We start from the raw sequence: 20,047 nt of genomic DNA on the forward strand, positions 1-20,047 counted from the left end.
CCGCGGCTGCCCTCGCCACTAGGGAACGCCTGCGGGCATCACTTCCCCTGCCCAGGAGAAAGTGTCTGGCCGGGCACTTCTTCCAGCACCGGCCCTGCCTGGTGACCAGGCTGGGTCCTCAGTTTTGAGCAGCAGGCCCCTTGCCCCCATCCCTCCTGAGAGTGCCGGGTGGACGCAGATCCCACTCCGTCCTCCTCAGGGACCGGCTACCCAGCTGGGCCAGAGCCCAGGCGCCTGGGTTCTTTGGGGGAGAAATCAGAGCTCGGAGTCCGCCCGCCCACCCGGAGCTCCGGCTGCTGGCGTTACACACTTTGCCGTGGGATCTTCGGGGAAACCCTTCCTCTGCTCTCAGTGTCCTCGGACTAGTCAAGCGCGTTTGGGGATGCTGGGAGGGCGGCCGCGCTGGAGTCTAAAGGTAAGCCGGCCAGATTCCTTTTCTCTTCTCTCCTCTTTCCCTTCCCTCCTCTGACTTTTTAAGAAAACGGGCAAATCGCTACTATGCTCTCGCTTTTGTCTTTTTTCCTTTACCCCCTTGGTTGCCGTCTCTCTTGCCCTCTCCCCCTTTGCCCTCACGCGTGATTGTGGACACCGCGACCACTGTGGGACTGGGCGTTCAGCTTTGGGCTGCAGGCAAAGGGATGCGCGGGTTCTCAAAAGAGCAGCGGGGCCCGAGCCGCGCTCGCTGACGGGCTCGCGAGCCGCACGCCCATTGGCTCCCGGCACGTCGGCGTCGCTCGCTCGCGCGGGCGCGGCCAATGGGGGCGCGGGGCCCGGCGCGCGGCCTGGGCGGCGGGGGCGCGGGCCCGGCGCGGCGCGGGGAGCGGCGGCAGTGGCCGTGACGTCACGGGAGGGGGTCGGCGCCGCCCGTCGGCAGCCGGATTACAAGCGAACGCGCCCGGCAACGACCGGAGTCGCTCGGCGCTGCGTCTCCGCCGCCTTCTCCGCCTGCGCCTTCTCCTTCTTTCCCTCCTCTTCCTCCTCCTCCCGGGGTGGCCGCGGCCAGTGCGGCGGCGTTTGCTCCACAACTTTCCAAGAAAGTTCAGAAACTCGGCTCCGGGGCGGCCGAGTCGCGCGCGGCGGCCACCTCGGGAGCCGCCGGGGAGCTCCGAGCGCGCGCGGCCGCCCGGGCTTCGCGGTCGCTGCACCTGCCGCGTCCGCCGCCGCCGCTGCCGCTGCCGCCTGGTGCCAGGCTGTGGGCAGACCCGGGCGGCGGCGGCGGCGTCCGGGTCTCTCCTGCCGCCCGCGCCGTCGTCGAGTCCCCTGCGCCGCCACCGCAGCCCCACGTGCGCCATCGTTCCCGGAGCGCACGCCGCGTGCTTCCTCCAAAATTTTTATAACTTTGCCCCCTGCCTTTCTTTCTCCTCGCTGCTACTTTTTGCGTAAGGAAAAAAAAAGTTGTGTCGAAAGTGTCCCCTGATTGCCACCTCCCAGTTATCCTTCCTTCCCTCCCGCCCCACTTGTTTTTTTTTTTCCTTTTAAGCGGCGACATTGTTTAGTGTTTATTCTGTCTTAGATCGATAGCTTCTTTTGCTTGGTCGGGGCGGCTGCTGAGCGGTGGAGTGGCGTGGACCTCATGTAGAAATGACAACAATGGAAGGGGCCAGCGGGTCGAGTTTTGGAATAGACACGATTTTGTCCAGTGCCAGTTCGGGCAGCCCCGGCATCATGAATGGAGATTTCCGCCCGCTCGGCGAGGCCAGGACCGCGGATTTTAGGAGTCAGGCCACTCCGTCCCCCTGTTCGGAGATTGATACCGTAGGAACGGCGCCTTCTTCTCCCATCTCGGTCACCATGGAATCCCCGGAGCCGCATCTGGTGGCAGACGGGCCCCAGCATCACCACCACCTCCACCACAGCCAGCAGCCGCCGCCGGCCGCGGCCCCCACGCAAAGTTTGCAGCCTTCGCCCCAGCAGCAGCCGCCGCCACCGCCGCCGCCACAGCAGCCACCGGCCCAGCAGCTGGGCTCGGCCGCCTCGGCCCCCAGGACTTCCACCTCTTCTTTTTTAATTAAGGACATCTTGGGCGACAGCAAACCTCTGGCGGCGTGTGCGCCCTACAGCACCAGCGTCTCCTCTCCCCATCACACCCCGAAGCAGGAGAGCAACGCGGCACACGAGAGCTTCAGGCCAAAGCTCGAGCAGGAGGACAGCAAAAGCAAACTCGACAAGAGGGAAGATTCCCAGAGCGACATCAAATGCCACGGTGAGTCGCGCCGCCCCGGCTGGCTCCCTCCGCGGTCTGGCTCTTCCTTCTCCGGGTTCCCTGCCTTCCTTTCAGTTTCCCGAATCTCTGACTGGGAGTGTTTCCGGGAGCTTCTAAGGCAATGGTGCCTCAGTCAAAACCTGCAAGCGGGAGGGAGGCCTGGGCGTGCGATTTGGGGACTGGTCTGAAGTTCTGTTTATTGTTACATTTCTCTCTCTCAACCTTCACCGGCGTCTAGCTCCTTTCTTTGTTTTACTTAATTTTAATTTATTAGGAAGGGAGAAGCAGCGGAGGGGATCTGACGGGAAATACTTTTGTTGATGGAAGGGAAAGATTTGAGATTTTTCTAGCCGAGACCTTGGGAGTCGGAATGGAGGGAGGTGGGAGAAACAGGCTTGACTAGCTGGTGTCTAGGGGTGTGATCACAACGTGGTGTTTATTTTTAATGCAAATTATTTCATTCCCTCCTCCAAACACCAAATTTTCCTAAACACTTTCACAGGAATTAATCAGATTTAATGAAAGAAAAATTTCCAAGTTGATTAACAGAGCAACTGTTTTTTTTTTAATTAGATCGTGATAAATATGGGGAAGCCCACACGGGAAAAATTTATAATCAGTTTTTCAGTTTTTTAAAACACACTTCTTACCCCTTGGCCCCTACTGAATATCTACATTTTAGTAAGATTTTTGGCTCCTTCCTGGTAATTGGGAAGTAGCATATATGGAAGTAAAATTTTATGGAATTGAATTTATGTATTTTTGTAAAATCAGAAAATGGCAATTGAAATTGTCTTTTAAGCCCCTTTTTCCATTTCTCCTCAGGCAGTTTCATAGGTGAGTGTCTGGTCTTTGCATGGCAAAAGAGTTTTAACATACCAGAAGAGTTATTTTTTTCTTTAGTGATAAGTTTATAATAATAATAATTATTATTATTAATCTTTGCTATCTCGAGGAAGGATGTGTACAGACTGTCTGGAAGGTAGGATACTGGATCCTCATTTTACTATAATGGCATTAGCATAATAGTGCCCAAAACAGATGTACAGTCTGGTCTGGCGATTTTTTGTGCACCAACCTCCCCAGTGGGTCAATTAGAGAGATTATTGTTCTTCCTGCAGCGAAGATCAAGGAGCGCAGCAAAAACGGGTACAAACAGAGAGGGATTGACATATCGATTTCCCAGCATTTCAGGAAAAAACCAAAGTTGACAAATAGAATTCGGAAATTTCCAAGCTGTCACCTGGATGGGCTCAGTGATTTTGAGCTCAGCTCGGTGTCTGGGTGACATAGTCTTTCTGAAGCTTTCAAAGACCTGATGCAAGCAGCTGCAAAGAGCACGATTCCATTTCCCAAGTGCGACTGAACAAGGAAAACAAATGCCTGTAACTTTCAGGAAACAGAAAAAGTAAAATGAAAAAGGTGCCCTCTCCTCAAAAAACAAAGTGGAAAGATCTTTTGAAAACTACCAAATAAAAAAAAATTAAAATGAAGTTGTAGTGAAAACAATAAAGGAAAGGGACAGGCTCTACTTCCAGTCAAGGAAACAATAACAAAAGGACCCTTTATTGTCAAGTATTTTTTTCTTTTTTACTTCCAAAGATGGGAAGATCAGACACCCTTTTAAAACCCTTTTAGGAGATCCGAAAAAGGCTCCACAATCTCCAGCCAGAAACTGGTCCTCGTCCACCATCGTGGCTAAGGTCCAAGTATGTGTGTAGGAGGGTGGCAGAGTGTGGCCCCCCAACCCCCACCCCCAGACCAGCGCTGGCTCAGGAACGTGGAAGTGTGTGCCAGGAAGATGCTCTACTGTTTCCCATTCCAGGCTACCTTTATGGCTGTGTCTGGGTTTCTATCGTAGGAACAAAGGAGGAAGGAGATCGGGAGATTACAAGTAGCCGAGAGAGTCCCCCTGTAAGAGCCAAAAAGCCTCGCAAAGCCAGGACGGCTTTCTCTGACCACCAACTCAATCAGCTGGAGCGTAGCTTTGAGCGGCAGAAGTACCTGAGCGTGCAGGACCGCATGGACCTGGCGGCTGCGCTCAACCTCACAGACACCCAGGTCAAGACGTGGTACCAGAACCGCAGGTAAGAGAGGCTGTGTGGCGGAGCTAAGGCATCTAGCCGTCCAGATCATGACCCATACCAGTCTTCTTCCCTCCTGGCGTCGGGAGCCTCTAGGGACTTAGAAGGTCTGAGTGGGCGCTGGGGGTTTTCAGGCTGGAGCAGGGATTAGCCACATTCCCCAGGTGAGAGCTGTCTGATGGGCAGCTGGAGTTTGGAGAATTTTGCACCTTTAAATATGTCGTAACATATGCTACTTTGCCTCTCAAACCTGAGTGGCTAGAATTCCCCCCACTTTGCCCCCAAATCAATCAAGCCACACCTTCTCAAACTGAGACATCTTTGCAGCTGACACTCAGGGCCACAGAGCTTTCGTGGTGCACCCTTTGGGGCTGCCCCAGGCTGGTTCGGAATGTCTGTAGCTGGCCACACTTCCTGGCTATTTCGGTCCGAAGAACTGCTCCACTCGCCTCAGCTTCAATGTCCTTGCCTTGGCTTCTGAGCCGGCCAGGAGAGGTAGGGCTGGCAGCCGCAGGCAGCAGAATCAGGCAGCTGGCCAGGCGTCCAGACTGAGGGTCTGTCCCCTGTGCTGGCCGCCTCAGAACCCCCCAGGAACCGCTGCTTACTTTGAAAGGAAATGGGGAAAGGGCCTGGCAGCGCTTGCAGGCCCCTGCACTGTAGAGCGAACCCTGCAAAAGCTGAGGCCCAGGTTACGCTGTTTCCAAGCCTGGCGGTTGTCTCCCTTGTTGCAATTTTCTCTCCCCCTCCTTTTCTCTCGTTTGTGTTCTAATCGTCCATAAGTGCAGTTGGAAATGCCCATCCAGTTGTCATCTTTACCATAATTTTCTGTCTCATTACATACGGTTTCAGCCACCCTAATTCTGTCGGAAAACATTAGTGTCATTTGTAGCCAATTTAGAATGGGCGACATGTTTATTAATTTGGCTGGAGCTGCTGGGTATGGATGGCCCACCAGCCCTGAGTTCCTTCATGAGACATTTGAGCAAAGGCCTGCTCACCTCTTCCTCGCAGTGTATCGGTGCAGCGAGGGAGGGAGGGGACCGAGAAAAGCTGATCACAGATTTTAATTGTTACTCTCTCCCAGAGGAGAAAATATCTTGAAATGCATTTTTTGCCTCCCGGAATGGCCCCGAGGTACTGTCCCCTTGGGAGAGCCCTCCCTCAAACGAATTCCGTTTTGAAACCTTGTCGCCTTCCTTGCCCTAAGCCCTCTCTCCCCCCCTGCTGTACGGTCCTGTCAGGCTGATGAGAGAGACGTGTCCCCACAGCCCTGGGGACTGAGAGGGGCAGGGGTCCGAGGCCCTGGAGTCTCCATGTCCCTTTGTTTACGGTTTCTTCTCGCTTGCCCAGAGGAAAGGGGGAGGGGCAGAGAGTGCACACTCTGGGATTGCTGGGGGGCCACTTGGGGAAGGGAATGAAAGGAGGAGAGAGAAGACCGCCTATAGAAAGAGTGGTCTCTGTTGGCCTCCGGGAAAGTTTCAGGAAGTAGCCAAACTATAAAGGGGCAACGGCAGAGCAGAGGGTCAGGAAAAGGCAGTAAAGCTTGTAGAATTTCATTTATGAATATCTCAGACACTGAGGGTGTAATTTACGAAACTGACTTGCATTTGGGTCATTCTGTGAGCAAGAGGGTCGGGTAGGGGCCAGGAGATGCGGTTCATTCCCGGTTCTCAGAGCTCTCTCTGTCTTCCTGTCCCTGGAGGAAGAGAAGCGGGAGAGGGCAAGAGATGGGGCCTTGGTGCCGGGACCGTGCCCACAGCTGCGGGGTGCGTGCACGCTCGCTGTTTTTCAGGACCAAATGGAAGCGGCAGACCGCGGTGGGCCTGGAGCTGCTGGCCGAGGCGGGGAACTACTCGGCACTGCAGAGGATGTTTCCGTCGCCTTATTTCTACCACCCAAGCCTGCTGGGCAGCATGGACAGCACGACCGCCGCGGCGGCTGCCGCCGCCATGTACAGCAGCATGTACCGGACTCCTCCTGCGCCCCATCCCCAACTGCAGCGGCCCCTGGTGCCCCGCGTACTCATCCACGGCCTGGGGCCTGGGGGACAGCCGGCCCTCAATCCCTTGTCCAACCCCATCCCAGGCACCCCGCACCCCCGGTGAAGAACGAGCCACAGCGCTGCAGTCCCTCTCCTGTCCCCTCCCCGACCCGGACAGCTGTCCCTGCTCTCCCCGCGCCAGGCCATCGGGCCTCCCTTGCAGCAGACCGGGAAGCAGAGGAGTAAGAGAGGAAGATGCTCACCAGTAGGCGGGGGGGCCCCCAAAGAGGAGCCAGCCCTCCGCTGTGCATCTCCCCACCCCCAGAGACAGGGCTGGAAAGCTCCCCCACAGCAGTGTGACTGGCGAAAGCGCTGACGCCACACAAAGTGCGACCAGTAAGTGAAAACATCAACAAAAACAAAACCTCAAGTTCTTTTTAAAAATGACTTTGGGGACAAGCAGGAGGGAGGGAGGGGGGAGGGGTAAGGAGGGAAGAAAGAAGGGCATGAAGAGGAAGCCGCCCGGGCGGAGAGAGCTGTCGATGTACAGACGGCCTCAAATTCAGAGGAGAGGGCGCTGCGTGGACGGTTCGTCTGCCCCAGAGAAAAGAGGAGGGTCACTGAGAACTTTGCACTGATGTCTCACGACCTTTTTTCTTTTGGAAAAGTGGCATGCTCCATAATATGAAAAAAAATGTACATTTGAAAGACTGAGTGATAAGTGATATATCATATTTATTATATGTTGTCCGAAAAAGAGTCACTTATATAAGTTAGTAAAACATGATTTTTCTTTTCATGTCTTTTTGATTCAGTAAAATAAATGCTTAGACAAAAATATAGATTTTTTTGTGATTGAAAATTACAAAAATAAAGTTTATCTTTTTTTAACAAGTGATGAAATCCCAAGGAGCTGATTTTACTAAAGCAGGAATGTACTATGATGAAATGTGATTTGGTTTAGGAAAAAAAAGAAATCCCTCCAGGAATATTAGGAATTTACAAAATCTGTAAAGACGTTGGGTTGACTTGTATAAAAACAGCTCCATTTTCCACGCTGGCCCTTTTCAAGCCGTTATTTGATATGTGTGAATTCCTTTCTTTTTAAGTGGATGATTTCAGAGCAGCCCGCGATGCCGCGGGAGAAAGTCTGTACTTGCAGGCTTTCGGTGCTGGCTAAGTGGGCGGCCGACGTCCCCTGCCGTCCCGGCCTGCCTGGCAGCCCCAGCTGAACCGAGTCTGTGCGCCCCTCCTCCTTCTCCTGGGGCTCCTCCCGGGCGGCGAGGGTCCCGAGCGCTGGGCGGCGGCGGGCGGGCGTTCGGCGGGTCTCGCAGCTGTTCCGCAGCCCGAGGCCGGGTGCCCGCGCGGCGGGACAGCCTGCGAGCGAGAGGCTGCAGCGCGCGCAATTAGGGCGCCCGGGGACTCCGAGGGGCCGGGCTAACGAACCCTCGTGGCGGCGTTGATCCTCGCCCTCTCATCCCCGGCGGGCATGCAGCCCCCAACCCCGCGCCCAGCCTCTGGTCCTAGAGAGTTGGCTGTGCTGGGATGCCTGGAGCGGGAGTGCAACTCTGGCCTAGACTGGCGTGCCAAGCTTTTTATCCGCGTCTCTGGATCGTTTGGGACCACAAAATGAGAGGCACTGCCCAGAGGGTAGAGGAGGCCCGCTGCCTGCTCTGGAGTGGGTGTGAGTGTGGGTGAATGGGTGTGTAAATACTCATAGCACCTCGCCAGGGTCGACTTCAGCCGCAGACGCCCCCTGCCAAGACTGTAAGAGGGAACAACTGAATGGGGGCACAGTTCGAAGGCTGCTCCCCCATTCTCCAGCCGGGGGGTCACTTCCTGTGGAGCCAGAGTCGGTCCCCATCTGGTATCCTGATATCTCTATCCTCACTCTTGCCCTCCTGCAGTGTCAAAGGGCCACAACACCCAGCTAAAACACATCCAGACCTGCCCTCCAACTTTCTTTAATGTTTCAACCTTAGTAGAGTTAAAGACATTTAAAAAAATGTGGAGTGCTGTGGGAGTGTGTTGTTGGGGAGGGGTGGGAAGGAAGAAGGGAAGAGGTGAAATCCAGGAGGAAAGTGCCTCGGGCGCCTAGATCAGACCTTGGCTAATTAGGGAGTGGTTTGCAGATTTCTCTCCAGCTCATCAATTTGCTTTAAAAATGGTCTTGGTCTTGTTTGGTTCTAACAAAAGGGTCCGGACTGGCCCTTCTCATTTTCTTCCCGCTGAGCTGGGGTAAACTTAGACAGCTGGGCTGGCCTAGAAACGGGGCACCACTGCGTCCAGTGGGAATGCCCAATGTCTGGGCACTCATTGGACTCTCCTTGTTCCATCTTTGCTGCTGTTGGGTTTTACAATCAAGTTTAAATCGTTCAAAAATGGTCTGCCTGGACCTAAAAGGGCACTTTCCAAGGCTTGGGGGTGCCACAGCTTCTGTCTGCACTGGCTCAGGGGCTGGTCGGCTTCGGGCACAAGGGGGACCTGGGAAGTCACTGGAGTTCACACTGGAGGTCCCTTACAAAGACTGACTTCAGGTCCAGCTGGGAAAAACACATAAACCTACAAACGCAAACAAGGCCATAGCACCCATCTGCTACCAGCTGCCCGCCAGCAGCTCACCAGCCACTCTGCCTAGAAGCCTTCCTGCTGCCCCTTTGCTCTCAAGGCCAAACTTGGACTCCACAGATGGACAATGCAGGGGAAGCACTGTGTCCACAGACACCAAGTTTTCCTAATTAACCTCAGGTTCCACTGCTGCTAGCAATTACTCTAGATCCACCAGAGTCTTCCCAAATTTGCTTTTCATCAAGGTCATGTTTTCTTTCACGCCCTAAACCAGCCAGCTGAAAGTGTCAATTCCTCTTCTAAATTTCTTTTGGTTACTTCCTGTTGCATAGAAATCCTCAAATTGGATTTGGAGAAGTGGGGAGCTGTCGTCCCAGGAAGAAAGTTGAGTGCTGGATTCTTTCTTTTTTTTTTCCCCCCCGGCAGCAGTCCTGCAAAGGGCACCTCAGCAGGTGCTCTTCTATTCAAACATCCCCCAACTACTGCTTAAAAGTAAAATGCAAACCCAATCCTTTCCTTCAAAGGGGTTCCTTCTCTCCTTCTGTGCCTGCCCAACAAAGTTGGGGGGTTGGCTAAGAGGTGAGAAGTGCAACTCCAGGTTTTCTGAAAAGCAAGAAACAAGATAACAGGCAAAGGTCTTTTCCCAGGGGCCATCTGGAGTTAGTGATGGACGCCCTGAGGATGGTTGGCCCTGGGAGCCTCCTTTCCTTTCTCTCCCCATCTTCAGCTGGTGTCTGAAGGGCACCCCACCGCTAGGCTCTGTTTGGATTGCTCCTTTGATTAAGTTGGGGACCGGCAAAACAGGGACTTTCAGTGGCAATCTTTGCTGGCTACATAAACACAGGAAAACGAGCTAGTTTCAGAGAGACGTTTAAACACCCACAAGGGCCCTTTAGATCTGCCCACTCTAAGATCAGCTCTAGGACCCCGCACACCTAGCAGAAATCTGCAGCGAGTACGAAGTGAGATGTTAACTTCGAGGCTAGCAGCCACCCGTTCTAGCCCAAGCGAGCAATTTTCAATGAGTTGCAAAGTAATGATTGCTGCTCGCCTCCACGCCTCCAGCAAATATACCTACCACCTTGTATCAGTTTATTTTTGCTCCACCCCTTAAAATGAAAGCCCACACGGTGGCAAATTAGACAGCCGATTTCCTCTGTTGCAAATAAAACCGCTTACCCTCAAACCAAGACTTCCCTCTGCCTCCCTCCCTGCCATCTGACTCCTGCCTAGGCAGCCCTTCCCCAGGAGTCTGCGGAGTCCCACCTCCCCTCTTTACACAGGCAGCTTGTGAGTAGTTTGTTTTGTTATATTTTTAACTTTCTAAAAATATTTGGAAAAGCTCTCCCCAGGGCTAGGGAAACTTTAGTTCCTGTTAAGCCACGTGGTAACAAACCTATACTGGAGAAGAGCAGCTTGGTTTTCTAAAAAGCCAGGCATGTCTTGAAGTCAACCTGCTTGGAAAGAGACTGACTTCACCACTGGTGGGCATGGTCAGGGCCAGGGCCGAGCCTCCGAGGGCATCGATGTTTCCTCCACAGCTCTGAATCCTTGGCCACAGCTCTGAATCCTTGGCGAGGGAAAGCTGGCTTGCGCTGTGTCTCGGTTCTTGGCTAGAAGGGTGACGGGGGGCTTCTCCAAGGTTTACACCATGGACCCTGGAACAGTGTTTCTAGGCTCCTTGAGTCTCCCACTAGGTCTTTGTCCAGTCCCACTTCCTAAGCCAGTTCCAGCCTTCCTCTCTACCACTTGCCTCTTTTTCTGGAGTTGGGGTGTATGATCGGGGCCCAGTGCCCCTCCTTTCTTACTGCTGGCAGGCTGGACGCCCTAAGGGCTGAGTAGGGGTAAGTGTGTGGGGTTGGGGGTGTGTGCTTTCAGAGAAAGGGAGGTGCCACTGGTCTCTTGCATTGGAAAACCAGGTCAGCTGTCTCAGGGAGATGAGATGACCCAGAAGGGACTTTTTTCCTCCCCTCCTTCCGGCTGAATTGTGAAGATCTCTGTCAGTCTGAGTGTTGCTGGGTGGCCATCTTGGTCAAGCTCGCATTCTCAGTTTCTCTCCTTTCTACCTCTCCTGATCTCTCCCCCCAGGCCTTCCTCTTCTGGTTTCTCTCTCCCAGCACCACAGACAGCTCCCAGGGCGCGCGGGGCCGCGTAGCGCCGGGGGCTGGCGGGTTCCCTGCAAAGCCTAGGCGACCGCAAGGGGCGCGCCGGGGAAGGGTCGGCGGCGCCCGCGGGGGTGGGCCGCGAGGTGATTACAAAGCGCCCTCCCCGGCAGCGTTTCCTGATTAGCTCTCAGTCCAAACAGGGTCACATTCCAAAGAACAAAATCTTCAGATCAATAAAGTAATTCAAAAACCAAAAGATCTCGGGGTAAGTAGCGCTCAGCGACAGATCAACTCTAAACCGTCCCTATTTAATAAGTTCTTAGTGGAAGCCGCCTGGGGAGGAGCGGGGTCTCAGGTCTGCTGCTTGGAAGCCCTTGAGCCGCGGCCGCAGCGAGGTCGCCAGTGAAACTGCTCTAAATGGCACTTTTTACTTCCTCCGGTCGCGCAGCTCCGACTGTGCCCGGCGAACCGCCGCCTCGGCCGATGCAAGTCCAGGAGAAGCGCCCCCGAGGCAGCCACCCTGCAGGTCGAGCTGAGCCGAGGCCCCGATTCCCACCGCTGCTCCCACCCTGTGCCCCCTCCCCGCCGGTTTGGGACTCTCCACCTCCGCTACTCTCTGATCCAGGACGGCGGGTCGCCCCCCGCGGGAGCCCCACTGAAAGAAGAGGACCTTCGTGAGGGCGAGATTGAACTTGATTTACGATAAAAGGGTTGTGTTGCTTTGTGGAGCTGATGGATTCCCGCCCCCACCTACCCCTATCTCCGGCTGCCTGATGTGATTCTTTAGTGAAGAGGCCCTCCATGCGGCCGGCCTCCCGCCCACTCCCTTCGCACACGCCTCGCAGCCCGCGGTTGGCGCGGCGGCTCCCAGGCCCGGCCGCAGCGCACCGGCTCCGCGCGGGGTCTCCTGCGGCGCCCGCCCCCGCCGGCCTCGGCTCCTCCCGCCGCGGGGACAGCCCTGCGGCCACAAGTGCCTGCGCCCGCTTACAGACGTGTTTCAGGAAGGAATGCGTGCATCAGAATAGGGACCTTATAGACCAGACACAGGAGTCCAAATGCTTTCACGAACAGTGCTTGGGCTGGGCCTACAGAGCAGGGCACTTCTCTCACGTCTCAGCGGGCAATGGAAGGAATATATAAAGCCTTCTCCTTTTCCTATGAAGATGATAAAATAATCTTTGCCCAGGTAGGAGCTCATATCTGTATACCGCTTCATATCCCCTCCCCCCAAAAGGCGTCATAGCTGCAAATGACTACCTCCTTCAGATTTTCACTCAGTTCCTGGAAGCCAACTCGGCTTTGTCGATTAAACCTCCTCCCTCTTCCTCTTTCCCAGTATAGTTGGAGAGAGGTGGAAATTAGGAGCTGATAGAGACTTGTAGCGACATGGATTACCCACATTTGTAGGTTCAGGCACTATTGCGGAGCCCCCAAAGGCTCTGGGGGCTGGAGGAAGAGGTGTTCCAGGGCGTGCATCATTACATGAAATGGGAGGGAAAGCATTCTACAGAGCAATACGTATTTACCTTGCCGCCTTAGGAGAAAGGAATTAGGCGTTGGTGGTGCATTGTTTCCCCCCTCCCCACTCTTATGCTACAAAATTAGAGTGCCCATTGGGGGAAAAATAGTCTACATTCTACAACCAACTGGCTGATAGAGTGTTAGGAAAAGGATATGGAAGATGGAGCTACTCTCTTCCTACTGCAGGAAAGCCAAACTGTTTGGTATAGTTTCCAGATGTGGGAGTCTTCCATGCGAAGAGACCACAGTAGGTCTCTTTTTCACTTGTCAGGTTTGCCTTTGAATGAACTGCTATTACATGATTTTCCAATGATCTCATTTGAAGCTTTGATTTTCTTAATATCTGTCGTTTGAGGAAATTGGCATGTCAATTTCTGAAAGATGCAAGTAATGTTTGGTAGCTGATTGCCCAACTTCCTCTTGCACCAACTCTTACCTCCCCAAGCTGGGCATCTGCAGACCAACCAAGACAGAGTTACCCATTGGAAATAGGGTGTATGAGAGCCACAATCACTCTAAAACCTCACATTATTATTCATCTGCCCCATTTTCCACAAACTGTTCTATTAATGGAAGTTTATCAAGTATTTTCCATTAAGTTAACGGAATTTCAAAGGGACATGTACTTCCTCACCAGCCTGAAGTGAACACACTGTGGTATTACATTAAACATATTCATGCGAATAAATGCATAATTGTCACATAATCTTTCACTGCTATGCATCGATAGATTTGCCCAGAAAGTCACATAAAGCACAAATGAGTAAGTGCCGGCACGGAGTGCTTCATTTTGTCATTCTTCTTCTCTGGATTGCTTTAGAAATTTCTGGCAATCCATATTTTTGGCTCCCCCTCGAAGTTCTCTAGGTCACCAAGAGCCTGTTCTTTGCCTCCGGAAACAGCTCCACCCATTTGTGTCACGTGGCAGCCCTCTGCCCGCTCACCTCAGCCCTGCCCAATCAGAGCGCAGGAAAAAAGGGGGCTGTGCCGTCGCTGAGGCTTGGGCTGCGTGGGCCTCCAATTCGCTCAGCCCGGGGACCGAGTTTTGCCAGGCGCGCCTGGTTGCAGAGACCAGGTACAGCTTTTTATTACTCCTTTCCTCTGCCCCTCTCTAGTTATCATTTTGGGTTAAAACCCTTTGGCCCTGCCGGTGCCTAAGGGATATCATGCAGCTCCACACAGGTTACCGGCGTCTCGTGGCCTAATTATCCCTGCAGAAGGCACGATTATTTTCACATGCCCAAAGTCCTCCCATGAACATATTTATTAGAGTAGAATTCGATTAGAATTTATATAAACGTTAAGACCTTTCCACCTCATTTAGTAAAGCAATAATGACCGCCCTCATTTCAGGAACTGGTAATAGATACGATGGCCAGGCATCTGGTGAGAAGCGTCAGGTGTGTGAATTCACTAGAGGAAGGCTCTGGCCTGCCTGGCGACTTGTAAGGCCGAGGTCTGCCGAGTCCGGTCCCCTCTCCATTCTCACCTTGCTTTTATCCTCTTGAGTTTTACTTTGCTATATTATGTCTGCGATGTTTTTATGGGGGGAATGGTGATGGGCTAAGCCTTCCTGCTGAGGGACGTCAATACTGAAAAGTTGAATTAAGCTTGTAAATTTACTGGATCTTTCTATAATTAATATTTTAGAACAGGATTTATAAAAAACAACTATTCAAAACACTTATTAACAGTGGCGCTGCCATGTCGGTGGCGTTTCAGGCAGTATCCCCTTTATTTGGAAACATGTTTTACGGGTTTTTCTTTTCCTCCCATAGATGATCTAGTCCTTAAGGGGACCATGACTCTTACTTGGTTCTGCCCAGAAATTTGGCAAAAGGTTGTTTTCCAACATCCATGTTAGTCAGTAGCTGGATTTTAAGCAGAACTGATCCTGATCCAAACCCAGGATTGGAAGGTATCTCAAAAGTCGTCTGGTTTAATACCTGTTCTAAGCTTTAGTTTTTTCTAAAACATATTTACTTAGTGTTTTTTTTTTTTTAAATTGGCAGCTTGAGCTAACATCTGTTGCCACTTTTTTTTTTCTTTTTCTTCTTCTCCCCAAAGCCCTCCAGTAGGTGGTTGTAGATCCTTCTAGTTCTGCTATGTGGAACTCGGCCTCGGCATGGCCTGATGAGTGGTGCTGGGTCTGTGCCCAGGATCCGAACCAGCGAAACTCTGGGCGGCAGAAGCAGGGCGAGAACTTAACCACTCGGCCACGGCTGGTGTGTTTTTTCTTTCAACTCCTGTCCCCTCGTCCATTTTTTTCTGTGAAGATAGAGAAAGGGAAGGAAAGAGATACTACAAGATTACAGCATTTTCGGATGATTCTTGACTTTCAGTTTTAATGGAATTAAATTTATGTGGTCAAATCCTACTACGAAAGAAACAGACTTTTTGTAAAAATTATTAAAATAACTTTCCTATTGTAAAAGTAATGCATGCCCACTGTAGAAAATTTATAAAATACTGGAGAGAAGAAAAGAAGTTCATGTTCTATCGCTCGAAGAAAACCACTTCTAATGTTTGATTTATTATTTCTAGATTTTTGCTGTGAGTTTTTGTGTAGTTGTGATTGTATTTCATCTGGGATATCATATATGCTTTTCTCATGTAGCACAAGTATTTCTCTGTATTATTTAAGACTCTTTGTAAGTATAATATTTGAACGTAATATTCTCTCTCATAAATGTGTCCTAATGAGTCAACCATTCTTCCATTGCTGGACACATAGATTGTTTTCCTTCATTTGAGATAAATAATGCTTCAGTGAGCATGAAAACAAGATTTGGGAGAATGGATTCTATATGTTATTTTGTGTGTCACATTATTATTTATCTTGTTTAGGGGAGTTAAAGCAATGCAAGAGCAAGATGACCAGCCCAAGAAGGGAAATAAATTACTGGCCGAAGGTAGTGGTTTCAGTGGATAGTGCAAATTCAGCCTTAGTGCATGAGGAGCTACGGGAGTTAGCCTGTGTATGTTGTGGTGAAGTAAGCTAAGAACATCACTTACAATTTTTTTAATGTGTATTTTGAGCTTCCCTGACGTTGGGTATAAATTTGGCAGCCTCCTCACTGGAGAAGGAGACTTGCCTGACTAAGAGGGAGAGAGGTTAGGTCTCTTCTGCTTTAGGTTGGTAGCATGTTGCCTGCCTCCTTGCCCTACTGTTTTCTGTGCTCCAACTGTTCTGTGGGTAAATAGAAGGCTTTAGCTTCTAGGGCTGTCAATCCGGCACCTTTCATCAGAACTAAATTCAGGTTAAAGGAGAAAAAAAAGCACCATAACCACAAAGAAATTTGAGGATGAGGGTGGGGGTTGAGGAAGGGAATGAAATAGCAGTAGTCTACCCTTTCATTTACATGACACACATTAACCGTAACATGGAAGTTCCAAGAGAACTGTCTTGTTCTCTTGTCTCCAGGAGCCCATGTAGGGCGCTTTAATTGCCACATTTTCAAACCGATATAATGGTGGGGATGTCTTAGTAATTACCTTAATGAGATAACACCTTTCCTTCCCTCAACCTACTCATTATCACGCCTCTTGTTCAAATTTCAACTACAAAGAACTATAATTGTAAAAAAAAAGTCTGAAATGTATTGTTCCAGGTCTCATACCCTTAAAATAATCACATTGCACATATCTCAAAAGTATGAAAGAAATAGTACACATAGGCAATTCACATATGTTAAAGGAAAGGCTTGAGATAAGTAAACTAAACATCTGGGTGCCCTTTAATTATTCTTGGTTGGATTCTTTATCTTGACCTATAGTGATGCTAAGGTGCCAAAGTGATGAATTTTAAGATGTTGGGCTGTGAAGACGTGCAGCTGCAACACTGATGGATTTAGGAAGGGATGGTAACAAGGTTAGCTGCATGTGAAGTGTGAATTGAGATTTTTGCAAAGAGACTGTGATTGCAGATGGGCATAATGTTGTACCCTTGCATGAAATCTTGCTATTATTGTATAATGGTCAGACAGAGTGTGAAATGACTTATTACTTTTCTTTTATTCTTTAATGAAGTTGGTTAGAATAGCAGTACTAGTGCTAGTCGGTAGTAAAGCACACACACACACAAAATGTGACAGGTGCTGACATATTAAACATTTATTTAGTTTTGACTTTTTTTCCCCTAATTTTCATGAATATCCATATGCAAACAGAAGCATCTCTTTACCTATAGAGACAAATTTGCACTGATTTGTGTTTCTGTACTTGCCCTTATTATCCTGTATAAATAGCGATACAAGGCCCTAATGTATATAAAAGATTTCAATGTCTAAGAAAATTTCATAGCACTTTTAAATGTTTAAAGATCCTATAATGCTTTTGGGCTGATTTCTGCATGGAATTCTGATTTGAAAACTCTGTTTGGAGTTAAATGGGTAAGGTTGAAATATCAGTTTATGACTATGGTGACTAGAAATGCTGTATGGAACAAAACATAATAAAAACCCATTGTGAGGCCCACTCTCTAACATGGTTTCAGTCACGGGGAAGATCAAATCGTGGTTCTTCTGTTTTGTAATATAGAGTACATATCTTTCATTATATCACAGAGCCCATAATGTAAATGTTTCTTTATTTCCCAGTATAAGCATCACAAAAAGATAATACCTTAGGCTTTACAAGTCAAAGGGAAATGATGCTATGATGTTAAAAACAAAACAAAACAAACAAAAACCCCCTATCCCTCTATAGTAGGTCTTCTGGCTCCAGATGCTTGTGTTAGAAAGACTAAGAAATGTGCATTGTAAAAAATATTTGGTTTTGGAGATTAGAGATTTTATTCATTATAGAATTTTTCTAGATAGTGTGTAAGATTCCTAATCATTCTTAATGCACTGGTTTGATACTCTTGATAAAAATAAGAAGTTTGGAAAAGACACAAAAATATGTCTTTAATATATCTCCTTAAATGGAAAATTTCATATTTTAAAAGAAAGTTTAACTTAAATTTGGATCATATTTCATATTGTTATATAGTCAGGCCCTGATATAATAAAAATGCTTGTTCTGTGTTTGGCCTATATTGAGAGTCAAGTAATGTTCTTCAAAGCAACACAGAGAAGGTCTTAGAAACAAACTTAGAACAATTTTGGTCTAGAAAAATAATGTTCCGTCTTGTCCCTCACCACCAAATTATTGACTCTTTCCCCCGCTTTTCTGTGGCTCAACTCACGGCATAGGCAGAAAGAATTCCATGACCGTGTAGTTCCTCATCACTCAAAAGAGAGAATGACTTACAGTTATTTAGATGAAATCTGGAGATATGACATATATCTTCTTTTTTCACTTATTTTTATGCACAAATGTTATCTTTCACTAGGAGCCTCTTAGAGTGACTGTAGTCTAAGACTGTAGTGGAGTGAATGTTGGAGTTTCTCAAGATTGTTCTAAGAATATATGTACTGTGGGGCACTATGTATACTGGGGGTTTTTGAAGGACTTGAATTTGTGAGGTATCTTAACTCCATACGTTTGTGATGTCAGTTTTCGGAAAGACATGTACTCCTGCTGCTTACATGGTGACTTGGCCATATCTATGGAAAACTTGACTTTTGGCTTTTGGCAACTATATTAGTGACCCTCTTCGTTCTATATTTCCTGGAGTGAAGTGCTGTGATTGGCTGGCAGTCTACAGAGATCAGCCCTTCTATAGCTGTGTGAAAGTGAATCTGTATAAGAGAGTCCATTATCTGTTATGTGGGTGAGAATCTGATCCCACTACCTTATGAATTTCAGATTTTTAAAAAAATTGGCCGAGTTGTGTCTGTTGCAGTTAACTGTGGCAACATTTTAGGAATCTCCTACAACTTAACACCAGTGTTGTAAAACTTTGAATGCTTCCTCAATAAGAAAAGCTTTCAACTTACCATGAATACGCAGTATGCACATAAACATTTATTTCAACTAATCTTTCAGCTGATAGCTTTACCCTGAGGTTTTCTTTCTAATCTCATTCTAGGAGGAGAGGCATTGGTCTTTATGTTTGAAAGTCCTTAATGGTAGTTTTCTTTAGCAAGATGAGAAATATTCCTCTGTGGATTCGTCAGGGAATGATGAAACGAAACATTGAAAGTCTACTTATCAAGGAAAGTGACATCACATCTCTCTCTCTTTCTAAGTACTGGTTTCTAAATTCTGGATTGTTGTCAAGAATATTAATCTGTACATGCTTCCTGATCATAAATAGTGAATTAACATATAATATTATCCTTCATGTGTGTTATATATATCTTTTGTCCTTGATCAGTAGATCAGTGCCTTGTGTAAAGTAGGGACTAAAAAAAGTTTATATAATTAACATGAAGTCATTGATTAATTAAAAATAGCATATCCAAGTGATGTTTGCAAGTTGATCCATGTCTCTTGAAGAGAGGAACCATGTCTGATCTTTCATTGTATTTCAAGAACCTGGCACATTAACTTGAGAGTCCTAGGGGAACAATGAATGTTTGTTACCATTATTGACTACAGGGGTGATATAGTACAAATTTTTAAAAATATAACTTTAATTTTCAGTTGGCTTTTGGCTAGCGTTTTATAAATGTCAAGAAGAAAGCATGTGGTAAAATTGTACCAGTTATATGACTTCAGCTTATTTTTGAATTAATTGTACTACTGGACTACTTTTTAATTAAACTCATCTGCTTTGCGTAGCTCTGAAATAGCTATGTGACTCACCACACGTTCTTGTTGTTGTTGTTGATAATGTGTAGCAAATAGAGAAATGCGTGGAATACTCTTCTCCTAACTCTTTTTCTAAAAATGAGCCCCTTTAATAGGGATAGGAGTGAAGGCCAAAGTCAGGAATTGACTCTACTTTTCCATTGGATCCTATATTCTAAATTGCGTTGGTGAGTAAATTTAGGCAGCTATATAAGCTAAGAAAAGGAATAGAGAGACCTTTAGCTTATTAACAATATTCTTAACAGGGTAGTGACAACTGGGAAAATAAATTGAGTTGGCATTTTAATAGGTATAATTCAAAGAGTAAACAGAAGCAGCTAAATTTCATGGTTAATAGCAGTACTATTGAAACAGGCTTTTGGAAGACACCGTTAGTGAAAATAGTGACTTTCAAAATGAAGCTCCGTTTAGCAACTATTTCTCACTAGAAGTATTTGGCATGATATTTGGGTTCTGTATTGCTTAGTGCATTGTTAACTGGAATATGCAGTGTGTGTGGCAGGACAAGAGAGAAAACTGATCCTTTTTCGTGTAAGAAGGCTCATGTCCAGAATCTCCTTGTATTTTACCTCACCGGTATTTTAAGATGCTTGGAGAACAAAAGCATACCAATAGAGAAAAATCTGTAAAATCTCGTCAGGTATTATTTATGTATTATTATTTTGTTGGAAAAGATGTGAAAATATGAAGAATTAGAAAACAGAACAGCTAAAATAAGTTATAATGAATCACATCTCAAAAAAACACACAAGAGAATAACAATGTAATGACAACACATTTTCATTATTCTAAAAACAAATTCTATCTGATGGTTAAACCCTATTAATTGGGTGTTCTATCTACTTACCAAAGGAATAAGACTGTAATAAGTAGGCTTTTCTTCCAA

The 20,047-nt window shown here is 48.2% G+C and overlaps 1 protein-coding gene across 1 annotated transcript; it reads left to right on the plus strand.

Moving 5' to 3' along the window:
* Positions 1 to 828: 828 nt before the first annotated feature.
* Positions 829 to 7,162, plus strand: BARHL2 (BarH like homeobox 2). Its single transcript, XM_070591816.1, has 3 exons — positions 829 to 2,203; positions 4,065 to 4,290; positions 6,080 to 7,162. Exons 1-3 carry the CDS (start codon positions 1,582 to 1,584, stop codon positions 6,390 to 6,392), a joined length of 1,161 nt encoding a protein of 386 aa, XP_070447917.1. The 5' UTR covers positions 829 to 1,581; the 3' UTR covers positions 6,393 to 7,162.
* The last annotated feature ends 12,885 nt before the right edge of the window (positions 7,163 to 20,047 follow it).

Source organism: Equus przewalskii, chromosome 24 (genome assembly GCF_037783145.1).
Source record: "Equus przewalskii isolate Varuska chromosome 24, EquPr2, whole genome shotgun sequence".
NCBI classification, from domain to species: Eukaryota; Metazoa; Chordata; class Mammalia; order Perissodactyla; family Equidae; genus Equus; species Equus przewalskii.

What these genes read in the sequence shown, in the direction of transcription:
- BARHL2 (XM_070591816.1), top strand. Translation starts at nt 1,582, where the DNA reads ATGACAACAATGGAAGGGGCCAGCGGGTCGAGTTTTGGAATAGACACG. An exon ending in GAGCGACATCAAATGCCACG is followed by an intron (nt 2,204 to 4,064) that starts GTGAGTCGCGCC and finishes TTTCTATCGTAG; the next exon opens with GAACAAAGGAGGAAGGAGAT. An exon ending in ACGTGGTACCAGAACCGCAG is followed by an intron (nt 4,291 to 6,079) that starts GTAAGAGAGGCT and finishes GCTGTTTTTCAG; the next exon opens with GACCAAATGGAAGCGGCAGA.